The sequence below is a fragment of the Amblyomma maculatum genome, chromosome 1, assembly GCF_055883805.1.
Source record: "Amblyomma maculatum isolate TAMU_Amacu chromosome 1, ASM5588380v1, whole genome shotgun sequence".
NCBI lineage: Eukaryota > Metazoa > Arthropoda > Arachnida > Ixodida > Ixodidae > Amblyomma > Amblyomma maculatum.
The window spans coordinates 90,440,860-90,455,990 of NC_139344.1; the positions used below are offsets into that span (position 1 = coordinate 90,440,860).

Below are 15,131 nucleotides of genomic sequence, written 5' to 3' on the forward strand. Positions count from 1 at the left end.
ATTTATGCGCCTATACTGGGTCCGCCGCAATTAGTTTTCGTTAGTAACAAATGCGAATGATTTCTCTGGCATGTTACGATCCTTATAGGTACTGTGGGCTCTTTTCCGTATCATTCGTATACTATATGCAGAGGATAAAAATAATGCGTCACAACATCTAGGGGCTCCGATGCGCAACAACTGATTATTGGCAGGTGTCGCATTAATCAGAACAGCTTACCAGGTGACGCTACCTTCAGTAGCACGAATGCCTCGTCTCCTTCGTGATCCGGCGCTGCAGCAGCGGGGAGTCGTCGAAGCCTTACTATAGCCCCATTACGTGAAAATCGGTCTGACGTCGCTCTTGCTGCAGACAAATGCCAGAACCCATAAAGGTAACGTTGGTGTGCGGCATCACTGAAGGCCTCCATGTGGCGCAAAATCTCCTTGTTTTATCATGAAAACTGTGACCCAACCGTTTTTTTTTTTGTGCAGTGTTCCTCGTGTAATACCAGTTACCTTTTCATTTGGCATGCAGCTGCTAGTCAAGTTGGAGGCCTGTTAGCAATAAGAACCTAAATGGGCGACGTATGGTGCCATGCCTTAATAATCTCAACACAGCACGTAACGCAGCACAGATGGCGCCATCAGAAGAGGATGAGTAGAGTGCAGAGGGTGCTGTCAGAGGAGAAGAAAGAGCACAAAGAGCATCGCGCTACCGGTCACTTGGTGGTGCACGCCACAGGAGGAAGCTTTGAGAGCGACCGGCAGCGCATCGCGCGAGCCAGCTTTCGCATTCATACACATATGCAGTCCCAAGTGTCACTGCTGAATTTTAAATCCGGAAGCCAGGCTGGACTTCGCAGTCCCTTCTTTTTTTTTTTTTTTTTTTTTCTGGAAACGTGACCTTATATGCAGTGCAGACTTAACAAACGTTAGCACAAGCCGTCGGTGCACTGAATGGTGTTTGAAGTCGGAAGAAAAAGTAAGTTCACTAGTCAGAAAAGCCTATAAAACGATCTTAAATCTCCCCAGGCACATCGAATGCCAGTCGGCTCCATATGGGGGTTCACAACAACCCGGATTAGTTTATCGAAGCATCTTGTACAACGCAACTTGAACGCCTATCCACTACTGCGGGAAGGAATATCCTCTCCACCCTAGGCCTCATCCCTACAAACTCCCGCAGGCCCATGCACTCCACCCCGGAAGTAATTCAATCCCACAGTTCATTCACTGCCTAAAAACGTCCAGCCTCGACAAGATGCTAGAGCTGCGACGCTGCACAAACACTATCACGCAGATACCAGCGTGTATGTGGACGCCGTAGAATATGCATCAGAATATGCAGCCTATGCCTTGAGCATGGTTTACAACACACTTCACCCCGTAGGTTTCGGTTCGATTAAAGCCCCATCTTCCTTAGAGGCAGATGAAGCCGCGATTGCCTTGAAAATCTCCTCAACCACTGCCACACTAATCTTTAGATTCAAAACGGCAATCCAAAATTTTGCACGAGACAGGATTCACACACCTGCTTTAAAAATTCTCAATACCATTCAAACCCCGACCAGATCAGTTCAACTCGTATGAGCACCTGCTCATTCGGGCAACCCTGAGAACGAAGCAGCCCACAGTGCAGCTCAAGAGCACGTCGACCGAGCAGAGCCAAATACGGACCCAGACAGTGTACGCAAATGCCTGGTTACCTATGACCAATTTTTCTCCACTATCGGGAGCAACGGCTCCAGTATCCCCCCTCACCCCCCCCCCCCCCCCCACACACACACCATAGAGACACTCTCTTTCTCTCTCAACTCGGGCAGGTGACCAGGCGCCAGCTCCAGTCTCGTACCTTCCTATCTCCAACTCACCTTGCCCGTATCCACCATGACCTTTTCTTCCCTGTATGCACCCTCTGCGGGGAATCCAGAACAGACTTTCACTGTATCCTCCACGTTTGCTCTGAGCTCCCGCCACCCTACGAATGGCAACTCACCGACATAGATCGCGGTGTCCAGCTCGGATTCGGCTGCACCAATACAGCTGGTGGGCTGGGCTTTAAGCATAACCGAGAGCCACAAGCTTCGGCCACCCTACGCGATATCGAGCCGACCCATCAGTATAGGCTGTAATTCTGTAATTCTGTAAGGCTCAAGAATCAATAAATGTTTCCATCACCACCACCATCTGCTTTCCTTGCATATGCGCACTGAGTGGGTATCAAATACGGCCTCCCACTCGAATTTGCCACCTTGTGTTGCACAGCAAAGAATCACATCATGAAAAGAGTATGCACATTGCAACAATACATAACTAGGTTTTTACTACCTTTTTTGATATTCTGGCGAAGTTTTTAATGCGTTGGGTCTAGATGGCTCGAAAAGTCGTATCCAGGGCACCGATGAATCCGGCAGAGCTACAGGTGCCGCCAAGTGGAGAGGAGGAAAGACGGTTTCAAGGCAGCTGCTACCGAGAGGAAAGAAAGGTATCGCCGCAGCGGCAGCCAGGTGGAAAGGAGATTGGTCGGTTTCGCGACAGTTGCAGCCTAGTGGAAAGGCAGTAACCATGCCATGCCAGCTGCCGTTACATTTGTACAGGAATAAAACAGCAGTAACAGCCAGTGACTTTAATGGAGGCTGTCACAACCACCCGTATTTCACAGAATGTTAAAAAAAGCCTACAATTTGCATGTAACGACGCGTAGCCATATGATAACAATGGAACTTATGTGGATTGATTCTGATAGTAAGTGCGTGAGTCTCCTACCGAGCAACACGTCCATATCATTGTTCCCTCTTCGACTTCATCAGATCGGCCAAGATTTTTTTCATTCATTTAACCCCCCTCCCTTTCTTGTTTTGTTTTCCCATTACAACTCCCTTTATGGCCTAAGCCACGGGTCCTTAAACTGGATTTCGCGAGCTGCCTGCCTTTGTTGATTTCGTGAGCTCCCACTAGACTCCCCCCCCCCCCTCTCTCTCATTTGATTAGTGGAAACGCCAAAACCGAATCTGCGACCACTTCCGGTTCTGTAATGGCAAAATCCGGCTCCGGTGTTTCCACCAATGAGATGATTTGAGGCCAAGGAGATAGCGACACTTTCGATAACGACGCCAACTCGGAATAACGGACCCTGCCTTGAACATGCACAGTCGCGTGTAGATAAGAAAAGAAAAAAACAACAAAACATTAGCACAAATGACCGGAGACTAGAGCTGTGATATTTCACAATGTGGTACTGCGGCTCGCAGGAATGCCTATTGGGCCGTTCTCAATTTTGCAGCACGGGGGAAGGGGGGGGGGGGGGGGAGAAATATTTATCAAGCGTGCCACCGCCCAAGCGTCAAGTGCAGCCCTTATTTGAATATACCTGTGGCATTTATTTTTATCTCAGTCGTCATGGCCAACGGCGGCTTGTTTTTTGTTTCTTTAATGTCAGCAAAAATAAATTTCGCTGAACTCCCCTAATACTGAAGAATGTAAACGGTCCGCTACTCTCATTATCAGTATCCTCGTTAACTGCAGTGGCATGCGTTGTCATTCCGGTGATCCTGCGATCCGTTACCTGTGCTAATATTTTTACTTGCGACTGTACACTATGCTTGATTAAAAAAAAAAAAATGATCCCCATATACTGCGGTCTGCCAAATACGACATACGTGCAGCAGCGCAATCACTAAGATATGTACCGTACATGATCAAATTTAAGCGAAGTGATTGTGCTGGAGTAACCTATACGTCGCATTTCGTTAAACGAAGTAAATTGAGGGTTATTTTTCGGTGTTTACTTCGGACCGCAGTCTACGTTTCTTCCATATTCTATACGATTCTATATTCTATATTAGCATATACCGGCGAATTACTGACTTTTTTCGTGGATATAATAAGGTATTCATTTTGCAGTAAAAATTCACTCAGAGTTTATATGGACCTTCTAACTGCACAAACAGTCGATCTGCCAGTAATTAGCACATATGGGGTCGTACGTATAGAGCTGTGCATGTGGAAGGAAGTGTTAGCGTTGTTGAAAACATTAAAAGGGAGAGTTATGTGTTGGAGCCGAATCGAAAACGCAAGAAGTATACTTCTAAAATCTTGGTTATAATGTTTCGTTCATATTTTTTAATGACGGCCAGCCGATGAAAAGAGAACGACGCGATGGCTGTGTGTGTGTGTGTGTGTGTGTGTGTGTGAGCGAGCAAAAAAAATTAATCAATAGAAAAAAGTCCAGATTTATTGGGTGGGCCTTCTGGCATGATTTATTAGCCGCGGGCATTGGGAGAACGCTCAGTCTCGTGCCCATCGTCTCCTAGTACGTATTGCATGGGACTGAACAAGAGACTGGATTAAGATAAGGGCCTCGTGGGGCCTTCGTATTGACGGCAGCAATGAAACTACCGCTTGACCGTCGCGGTAGCCCAAACATTGCATTTTTAGCCACGCTTATCCACGATTTCGCGTCAGTGTAGCTGCATCTGATAAACTACGGCTAACGGGTGATCAGAGTCGCACTGATAGGTCTACTCGGCCTCAATGTTCTTTCTTTTTTTTGCGGGGGGGGGGGGGGGGGGGCAAGCTGTGCACATCCAAGAGACAAAACTTGCACCATATACTCTGTGTTTCAGCTAAGTGTAACAAAGCTTTAAAAAACAAATTACCAAGGAATGTCCTACTCCAATGTACTCACAGAGAGAGAGCTGTTGATAGTGACCCGCCCTAAACTGCAGTACTTCTTCATTCGCCAAAATGAACTATTAGTAAATACTAATTAACTAACATTTTCAATTATTCGCTTGAGGTAAAAGCGTAATACAAAAATTGTAAATTGTCTAAAAACCGGCTACCTGCGTTGTTTTATTGGCCCTCAAATAAAGCTACATCTGTTGCCCAGTGCGCACGCAAAGCCTCATCGGGGACAGCGCTGCACAAAAAAAGATTATTTCGTTATCTGAGAAGCGTCACGGAATGGAGAAAACGAATCGTGCTCACGTGGAAGCTGATTATTCTTTTTGTTTTTCGCGACTTATCGTTTAATGGCGGCAAAAAAAAAAAAAAAGAAAAAAAGACTGCTTTGCGTAAACGGTAGCCCGGTGTAAACATTTAAGCTAGCTGTATTTTTGAAGGCGATCTGTATTTTTTGTGTTCATACTTTGTTCCTAAAGCCACTAACTGAAATTTAGATAATAAGTCATCTCTCATAAATAAAATTTGAAAAACGAAAAATACAGCAAACTATAGTCTACGTGAGTCTCAAAAGCCCTCAGTTGGTTTCGCTAGGCTAGTAGGTATCATCTTTTTCAAAAATTCTGGTTGAATTTAGCTGGAATACCTTGTATGCAAATGACACCGATGCAAATCTTAGACGATTGTCATAAAACGTAAATTACGCGAAAAGTCATGCGACGCGGCCTGCCATTGGTATCTGTTTACTAAATGCAAGCCAGGGGAACTTGGAATGCCGCACTTTTGTTGTACTTTCAATGCAGGGGTCAGCCATGGTGACAGATAATCCGCGGGTAAATTTTGATGCAATGGAAGTTCTTAGTAAGGGGACCACGCGAAATTTTAATTTCAGCTCACTATATTTTTTATAGCAACACTTTTTCACTGTATATACATTTCCGCACAAGTACTTTAACGCGGTGCACTGCACCACGTAGACCTCATCCTTGATGACACTGATTCACATATACTATTACGACTGCTTAACAGTGCACCTTGCATAGTTAGAAAGTGCGAACGCCATTTTTACATACAAGAATAAACAAGTCACCTTCATGAAAGCTTGGCAGTCATTTGCTACAGTTTTGGACCGATCCGCACAACTGAGATTTGTTTTCCGTTCCCGGAACTACTTCGCAGGACTGTTATGACATCATGAACTGAGCACAGGAGTAACGAAAATTTTCCATTCGGCGGCAGTGTGTACGCGATTTTCACCAGTTATATGAAAGTGGCTGAAATTGTGACAAGCACAGGTGGAAAAATGTTACTGTACAGATATGACGTACACAGACTTTGTACAATTGTAATGCGTTCATTTTTTAGTTAAATAAGCGTTCAGAGGTAGTGCGTTAGGAAAAAACCAACGTGAAACTAACTACACCAAACAGCCTGCTGCAGTGTCGCCAGTTTCTCGTTACAACTGGTGACGCATTAGAATCGTGCAAATATGATGCGTTTATAATGACCACGTATGCCTACACTGATATTGTTATAAGACAAATTGTTGTCTACATTGAGGCTGACTGAGGGAAGGACTATCTTTGTTTCTTGATTGTTCCTTGTAAGTTTCACCATTTCTAGGTTATATTCCACCGCCCGAACGAATGCTTGTAGTTATGCCATTTATTTCCCAGGTGACCCAGTGAAAAGGGATGTCTGCGACTTTGAACCGGGAAACTGTGCGGGATGGACCTTCAATGACTGCAATAAAGGGTACCCCTGTTGGAAAGGTGTGACGGCAGACAATGCTACGAAAGGCCCTGTCAGTGACCACTCAACGGGTACAGGTAAGGTACCCGCATGACATGGACTGATATTTATTTTAACCGGGCCGCGCAAGCTTAAAGCTGTTTTTCTGCACAAAAAACACAGTTAGTATACATGTGTAGCTTCGTGTTCTTTCGCAGTATTATGTGGATAGTCTCAGGTTTATTTCAGCGACCTGCAATACGGAACCTGTCGCTGACTCATTTGAAAGACAAATAGCACAGCTTTGTACATGATATTTGTTGAATGCTGCTATTGTGAAACATGTAGAATATGTTTCGTGAAAAAATGTCCGAATAGTATTGCGTTATATCGTTAGCGTTTATACACTTGCGAAGCTTTACTTTAAATTCGAAAAAATTGGTAAATTGCTTGGTAAATTAGTTAATCGTACGTGGCATACATTCGTGGCATGTTCGCGCCATCTGCCTGCACCAGAAGTTAACTGCAATGCAAAGGTTGATTGGAAGCTCTTGCAGTGAGGCTGTCGAGTTTGTAAGCATAATGCATTTTTCCAAAGAAAAAAAAAAAAAAGAAACAGAGGGTTTTCTGGATGATCCACAGAAAATTCCTTGATTGGAAGGAGGGGGGCAGGATGGCCGCCTCCTTCTTCCTGCCTTTTAAATTCTCCTGCGACGATACAGCTCTGGATGCACCTCGCAGCATGGCAATAAGTGAGTGGGTGGTGCACAATGAGGCTGAAGGTGGGGAACAGCGACATGGATATATAGGTAATCTCCATCCTTAAAGTCAGCCAAACCTTTTCATGCAGAAGTTTTCACGATGGTGGCTATAGTATCCGCTGCTGCAGCCTTCAAGTTGCGCTTAGTAGTAAAGCTTCACTTTCGTAACCGCATGTAGCGTTGAGTCTGGGAATGGGGAAGGGGGAGCGGTGAAAGAGGCTAAGGGAGCTAGAAACAGCCAAAAATTGACCGCGGCTTAGCTCAGCTACGCCAGGATATATGTAGCGAAAGCATGTGTGCCTGGCGCTGGGCTGCCTACTCCTCTCCAATCCAATTTAATCCCATCCAATCCAGTCTAATCTAATCCAATCCAAACCAATCCAGACTAATCAAATCTAGTCCAATCAGTTATAGTTAATTCCCGTGAAATAAAATCCAACCTGTCCTGTCCAATACAATCCAATCCTGTCCAATGCTGGGTACGCGCTTGCCCGAAATGCGCTGCAGACTAGCCTATCATCATCACTACTATCATTATCACACCAGAGAAAGACGGACGAGACATATTCCGGTTGGCTCCGGCGGGGTAGGCGCAGTGGTTACGGCGCTGGACTAGTGTTCTCAAGGATGCGGGATCGAATCCCGACCTTGGCGGCCGCTTTTCGATGGAGGCGAAAAGCAAGGCGTCCGTGTGCTGTGCGATGTCAGTGCATGTTAAAGAACCCCAGGTGGTCGAAATTTCCGGAGTCTTCAACTACGGCGTCTCTCATAGCCTGAGTCGCTTTGGGACGTTAAACCCCACAAACCAAACCAAATCATCTTCTGGTTGCTTCTTGATTGCCAGATGGCGCTGCGAGCGCGCGGCGTCTAGGGAGCCATACATGCTGCGCCAAACATGTAGGCTCCCTAGCGACGTCCGCCAGCTGCGGCGGTTGGTAGGCAACGGTTCTGTGCCTCCCGCACGTGAAATTCCTCGTTCGTGGCCAATTTAGCTTTTGTTACAAAATTTCATAACGCCTGTAATTGGTTCGTGAGCGCGCGAGAGCAGTGCGCTCATGAAAACCATCGCGTAACGCGCGTAAAGCGTTCGCGTAAAGCGGACGAACGCTGACGTCGCAGATAGAGGAATGCGAATGAGTTATGCCATCATTATCGAGACTACACACACATATATATAATATATATATATATATTATATATATATATATATATAATATATATATATATATATATATATATATATATATATATATAGCGATATGGTGGAAGCTTTTACATCGAAGAGAGGTACTTTTCATAACGCAAAAAAAAAAAAAAGTGATTGTTGTACATCGCTGATTTTGTGACAACTACAGCAATTAAAATTTCAGTGCGAAACTTTCCGCCCCAAGGGGGTGGGATGATAGAGTATAATTTAAATTTCCCGCAGGCGGCGGGAAATATGGACGTGCAACGTTTCCTGCCAGTCTACGGTCGTCCGGTCCCGCGGTAATGCAAAGGAACGTCTGGGGCCCATTCTGCTTCACGGCTTGGCTGCACATATCAGCCTTGAAGCTTCCCACCGTGAAGTTCTCAGCTGCTGACCCGGGGGGCATTTTCTTCAGCTCGGAAGTACGTTACTTCTTCTCCGGCCGGATGTCGGAGCTACGACTATGGCAGAAGGTGGTCTACGAGGAAGATCGTAAAGATGACATACAGGTGAGGGTATACACTAGATGAAATTAGCGATACTTGCAGCGATCGCAATTAGGAGAAAATATCCGAAGCAGTTTATCATGATAGAAGAGGAGAAAACGGGAATCAGCGTTAATTTTATCCAGCAAAGTAGACAGCAGAAATGGGAGATAAAGGAAGTGTCTGTCTCTTTAGTAAACTTGTTGAGACATGCTTGCAGTCTCACTAATTTTTTAGTATGGAATACTGAATATAACTAAATCAAGGACATTTAATTTAAACAGAGGAAAACACGTTACGTGTTCCTTTTACTTTCAGATATCCGTTTTTTGCTTTTGAGATATACATAATCCTTTAGAGGCTAGTATGAACATCGGAGCTGGTGCATATTGTGAATTTGAAACAAGCAAAAAATTATCTGTAGTTCATGCCGCTTCCAACCTTTCTTTACTTTCTGGCCGGCTGTAGATCAAGATTCTGTCTTCTTACACCGACGGTACTGTGGCAGTGGATGACATTTCCATAACACCAGGAAAATGCCCGGAACGTAAGTGAAGCATCCTACGCATACCAGATTATTTTTTGTTTATATATATATATATATATATATATATATATATATGTGTGTGTGTGTGTGTGTGTGTGTGTGTGTGTGTGTGTGTTTGTGTGCGTGTGTATGTGTATGTGTATTTAAAAACTGTGAGTTGTTCAGCAAGGCGGACCTTATGCAAATAATAATAACAATCAATCAATAAATCTTTATTTAATGTGCACAGGAACAACCATGTGGTCTTCGTGCTGCAGCACAAGTAAAAAAAAGAAACAAAAATGAAAATGCAGAAACATGTTTACACACACAGACAGAACACAAAAGAAGAAATAAATAACACATAAAATAATACTGAGACGAAAAGTATCACGGAAAGGAAGCAATCAATGAGTAGCATCACTTATATACACAGCGAGAGAATTGTTGAGCACATCACGAAAAAAAGAAAAAAGAACGGTAGATAGAAACAACAACAACAACAAATAACTGACATGGATTATAGTAATATAGAAATATACATAAAATAAACAACCATTCCAGGCGCTACAAGTGCGTGGTACTTAAAACACAGGCTAGAAATACAGAATAATACAATAAAGAAATAGAATTGAACACGGGACAGTAAGATTCGAATATAAAGTTTAAAGTGGAAATATAAGCAAGAAACGGATACAAAGCAGTTCAATATACAGACAGCATTGAACAGGAGAAAAAGCAAAAAGTGAAGTAAGTACAATATTTTAGGCTAAAAAGCGGTAGTTATATGTGATAAAGTACTATTTAGAATACAACGCTACGAACATCCAATATAAATGAACAGAGCGAGTTTTGGAAGATGTCAAGGTGAGGACAAAAAGAGTTAAATAACCACTGCATTCTGTCCAGAGGGGAATGGGAATGAATAGATGGAGAAACTTGAAATGGTCTGAATTCCCTCATGCTCTTTCGCGGAACGCGCAATAGGATGTACTCTAAGAGCTGAGGGCACATAATGTGGCCATGAAGGAGTTTGTACAGAAAAATGATATCAACTCTGATACGACGGCAGTGAAGAGAAGGAAGATTCAATTGGGCGCTCCTGGTGGAGTGAGAGGAGGAAGTTGCGCAAGGAAAGCGATAATTAAATATCCGTAAATTTTTTTTTTTGCTCTGTCAACCTTGTCCAAGTTCGATTTGCAAGAGCCATTCCAAACAACCGACGCGTACTCCAAGAGCGGCAAGCATATGGACAGGTACAGTTTTAAGAACGGAAGCGGAGCACGGAACTCTCTTGAAAGTCTGCAAACAAATCCGAGTGTGCGCATAGCCCGCTGCGTAATGCGCTTAGTATGAGAGGAGAAGCTGAGGGTGCGGTCAAAAAGTACACCGAGGTCATTAATTTCATCAACCCTGTCCAACAGCACAGAATTCACAGAATAATGGTAGAGAAAGCTATGTGTTTTACGAGTAAAGGAGACAACTCTAGTTTTGGAAGAATTGAGGGTAAGTCGATTCTTCGCACACCAATCAGAAAAAGCAGATATGTCCGATTGCAACAACAAGCAATCTTGAAAAGAATGTATTACCTTGAATATTTTTATATCATCAGCATAAAGTAGAAACGAGGAGTTCTTGATCGCCGAGGAAACATCGCTAATAAAAACGGAGTAGAGAAGCGGGTCTAGTACAGACCCTGAGGAACTCCACTGGTTGCAGGGTAAACGAAAGAGGTCTGTCCATTGACAAAGCAGAAGTGATCAAGGGGATAGTTGCGTAGGAGGGCTACGAGTGAGACTTCGACGCCAGAGAGTAGAAGTTTTTCAAGAAGTAGTGAGTGAGTAACAACGTCGAAAGCTTTGCTCATATCACAGTACACAGTGTCAACCTGACCCCTCTGAAGGACTGCTGCAGAAGCATACGTCATAAACGTGAGTAGGTTGGTAGAAGTAGAGCGACCCGACATGAAGCCATGTTGATTCGGTACTATATGATCTGTTTGAGATGGAAGGAAAGTACGTTGTGCAAAGCTAATTCGAAAAGCTTAGAGGTTGCAATCGGACGATAATTGGAAACATCAGATTTGTTTCCAGACTTGAAGACAGGAAACACGCGTGCCATTTTCCACACGCAAGGAAAGGCAGCATTTTTTAAACAGTTATTAAATATGGCAGTCAGTGCTGGTGCAAATATATAACTGAAGGCTTTTATTATGGCGGCTGGAATGCCCTCAGGTCCAGGAGACAAAGATGGTCTCAGACGCTTAAGACTCTCAGTTATCAACTCCTTGTCAAAGAGAATAAGATTAGATAGTGCACCAGATGGGAGGCAAACGGAATCGGAATGTGAATGTTTGTAAACAGAGGAAAAATGTTGGGCAAAACTGTCGGCAACATCCCGAATTTCGGAACGCTGACAGTCAAATAAGCTGATTTTAAAATCTGATTTAATGGAACTCTTTCGAACGTAACACCAGAACTGACTAGGACGATTTGAGGCACTCCTCTCTAAACACTCAAGATAGGAGTCGTAGTCCCGCTTGTATAAGCGTTTGCAAAGAGAACGCACGCGGCGAAACTCATCTGCCCAATTGTGAAACCCAGGGCGTTTCGCTTTACGATGGGCCCATTCCTTGAGTTTTAACGCCGTTATTAGTTCACTTGAAAACCAGGAAGGAGAGCCCGTAGCGAGGCAAACTCACCGCCATGTTCGCCGGTCGCGGTTGAAGGGGGAAAACCGGTCGGGTGGCTGGGCAGGAGCGAGGCGACGGGAGAAAGGAACGTAGCTGCCGGCGCACCACCATCGCTAAGCCTAACACCGTCAGACGACGACGACTCACACAAATTGCACACGAATGGCCGAGAGCCGGACTTCAGGAGTTGCAGCTCATCATCCGCCCAAGTGACCCACTTCATGTGAACACGTTTCGCACAGTCGGCACAGCGTAAAAACTGCTGCTTGCCAAAAAAACGGGCGAGAGCACAGCGCAAATGCGTCCTTACTGGGCGCCATCTTGGGGAAAAAAAAATAATAACAATTCCGTTTGCCTCCCATCTGGTGCACCATCTAATTCCGTCATCTTTGACGAGGAGTTGATAACTGAGAGTCTTAAGCGTCTGAGACCATCTTTGCCTTCTGGGACTGATGGCATTCTAGCCGCCATAATGAAAGCCTTCAGTTGTATTTTTGTATCAGTATTGACTGCCATATTTAATAACTGTTTAAAAAATGCTGCCTTTCCTCGTGTGTGGAAAATGGCACGTGTGTTTTCTGTCTTCAAGTAAGGAAACAAATCTGATGTTTCCAATTATCGCCCGATTTCTCTTCTATGTGCAACCTCCAAGCTTTTCGCATTAGCTTTGCACAACGTACTTTCCTTCCATCTCAAACATACCCATAGTACCGAATCAACATGGCTTCATATCGGGTCGCTATACTTCTACCAACCTAGTCACGTTTATGGCGTATGCCTCTGCAGCAGTCCTTCAGAGAGGTCAGGGTGACACTGTGTACTGTGATATGAGCAAAGCTTTCGACGTTGTTACTCACTCGCTACTTCTTGAAAAACTTCTACTCTCTGGCGTTGAAGTCTCACTCGTCCCTCCTACGCAACTATCTCCTTGATCGCTCCTGCTTTGTCAGTCCTCCTTCGGCAGACCTTCTTTGTTTACCCTGCAAACAGTGGAGTTTCTCAAGGTTCTGCATTAGGCCCGCTTCTCTTTTCCGTTTTTATTAATGGTTGTTTATTTTATGGAATGGTTGTTTATTTTACGTAGATTACTATATTACTCTAATCAATGTCAGTTATTTGTTTTTTTTTCTCTCTATCGTTTTTTTCTCTTTTTTATTTCTTTCGTGATGTGCTCAACAATTCTCTCACTGTATATATAAGACATTCTACTCATTGATTTCTTTCTTTCCGTGACACTTTTCGTCTCAGTTTCATTTTATGTGTTATTTATTTCTTCTTTGTGTGTTCTATCTGTGTGTATAAAACTGTGTGTGCATTTTCATTTTTTTCATTTGCGCTGCAGCACGAAGGCCACATGGTTGTTCCTGCGCACATTAAATAAAGATTGATTGTTATTATTATTATTATTCAGCCGGACTATACCAACTGCAGGGCGAAGGCCTCTCCCATATTCCTGCAATTAACCCGATCTTTTGTTAGCTGCATCCACTTGATCCCTGCGAACTTCTTAACCTCATCCGCTCATTTAACTTTCTGCCGCCCTCTGCTACGCTTTCCTTCCCTTGGAATCCAGGCTGTTACCCTAAGCGACCATCGGTTAACCTCTCACCGCACTACATGCCCTGCCCATGTCCATTTTTTCTTTTTGATTTCCACTAGTATGTCATTAACTCGAGTTATTTCTCTGACCTACTCGGCACGCTTCCTATTTCTTTACGGTACACATACCGTTTTATTTTTGTTCCTTAGCTCTCTGCGTTGCCCTCAACTTGAGTAGAACCCTTTTCGTTATGCACTATATAGAGCATAATGGCTGGACGGTTGTGATGACTATAATTAGCGAACCGATTCTCTCTCATCTTTTATTTGAAATGACGATATTATGTTGCGAAACTGAAGATCGCAAACAGCAAAGATTTGCCCAGTTTTATATTTTCTTAATTGGCAATATGGCATGAAATATTGGAGGACAAAAAAAAAAAACAGAAAACAAAACGCATGTGAAAGCTTATTGAGGTGACTTTCAAGCACTGTATAGTTTTAAATTGGCGTCTCTGAGTTAAGTTTTGCCACTGAAATGAAGTTAACCTCTACATGATAAAATACTAAAAAGACGTCTGTATAATAAAAAGGAACTAATGCTATTTTATTCATGTACACTGAGTGAAAGTGACATCGGGTATTTCTATAGGCACATTGACCATTAAGAAAATTTGGCAGGCACTCACCGTTGATATTGATGGCCTTCAGTTTCGGTATACAAAATTGCCCTTCAAAGCAAAAATTAAAAAAAAAGGTGATGAGTTAATTATGGGTAAATATTTGCCTAATCATTAAACTGTACAAAGTAGATAATGTCCGCCGTGCAGTAAACTCCCTGCGCAGGTTACAACGAAGTATTCGTCATAGCTTTTAAAGCACAAATCTGTCAACAATAAAATCAGTCACCCTTACAATTCAGTTATTTTTCTTGAGCAAGACAGTGCTATGACATCGTCACCCTGCATTCGTGCCCTAACTCTTCTTTACTACCCTTTTCCCCCCGCCGGGGTGGTGCAGTGGTAAGACGCCCGACTACTGTCCGGAATATCCGGGTTCGAACCCGACCTCGGCGGCTGCGTTTCGATGGAGGCGTAACGAAGAGGCATCCGTGTGCTGTGCGATGTCAGCGCACGTTAAAGATCCCCAGGTGGTCGAAATTTCCGGAGTCCTTCACTACGGCGTCTCTCATAGCCTCAGTCGCTTTGGGACGTTAAACCCCACAAACCAAACCAACCCAAACCTTTTCCCCCTTCCCCAGTGCAGAGTATCAGGCCAGGGTCTCTTTACCACCTGCCGACCTCTCCGCGATTCCTTTCATTTATTGACATTCTCTGTCTCTTTCTCTCTCTTGAACAAGGCAAATTACTGCTGTGAACGGTTTTTGAAATTGCAGCATGTAATGAACGAAACTTTTTGCGAACAAACGTCTTTGTGTAGGCGTACAGTACTGACGTATAGGCGTACAGTCGGCTACTTTTTAAAGAGTGTCGCGCAAGTGTCGACTACCCGGCGCTGCTGCGCCGTACGACGAAGGAGAGGA

General features: G+C 44.0%; 1 protein-coding gene across 1 annotated transcript in view; it reads left to right on the forward strand.

Annotated features, from left to right (window-relative positions):
- The first annotated feature begins 8,597 nt into the window (after positions 1-8,597).
- Positions 8,598-15,131, forward strand: part of LOC146203156 (MAM and LDL-receptor class A domain-containing protein 1-like) — a 77,190-nt gene continuing 70,656 nt past the window's right edge. Inside the window, exons 1-2 of the mRNA XM_084602767.1 lie at positions 8,598-8,855; positions 9,300-9,378. Of these exons, the coding sequence (XP_084458893.1) occupies positions 8,649-8,855; positions 9,300-9,378 (286 nt within the window). The 5' untranslated portion in view covers positions 8,598-8,648. The remainder of the gene's footprint in view (positions 8,856-9,299; positions 9,379-15,131) is intronic.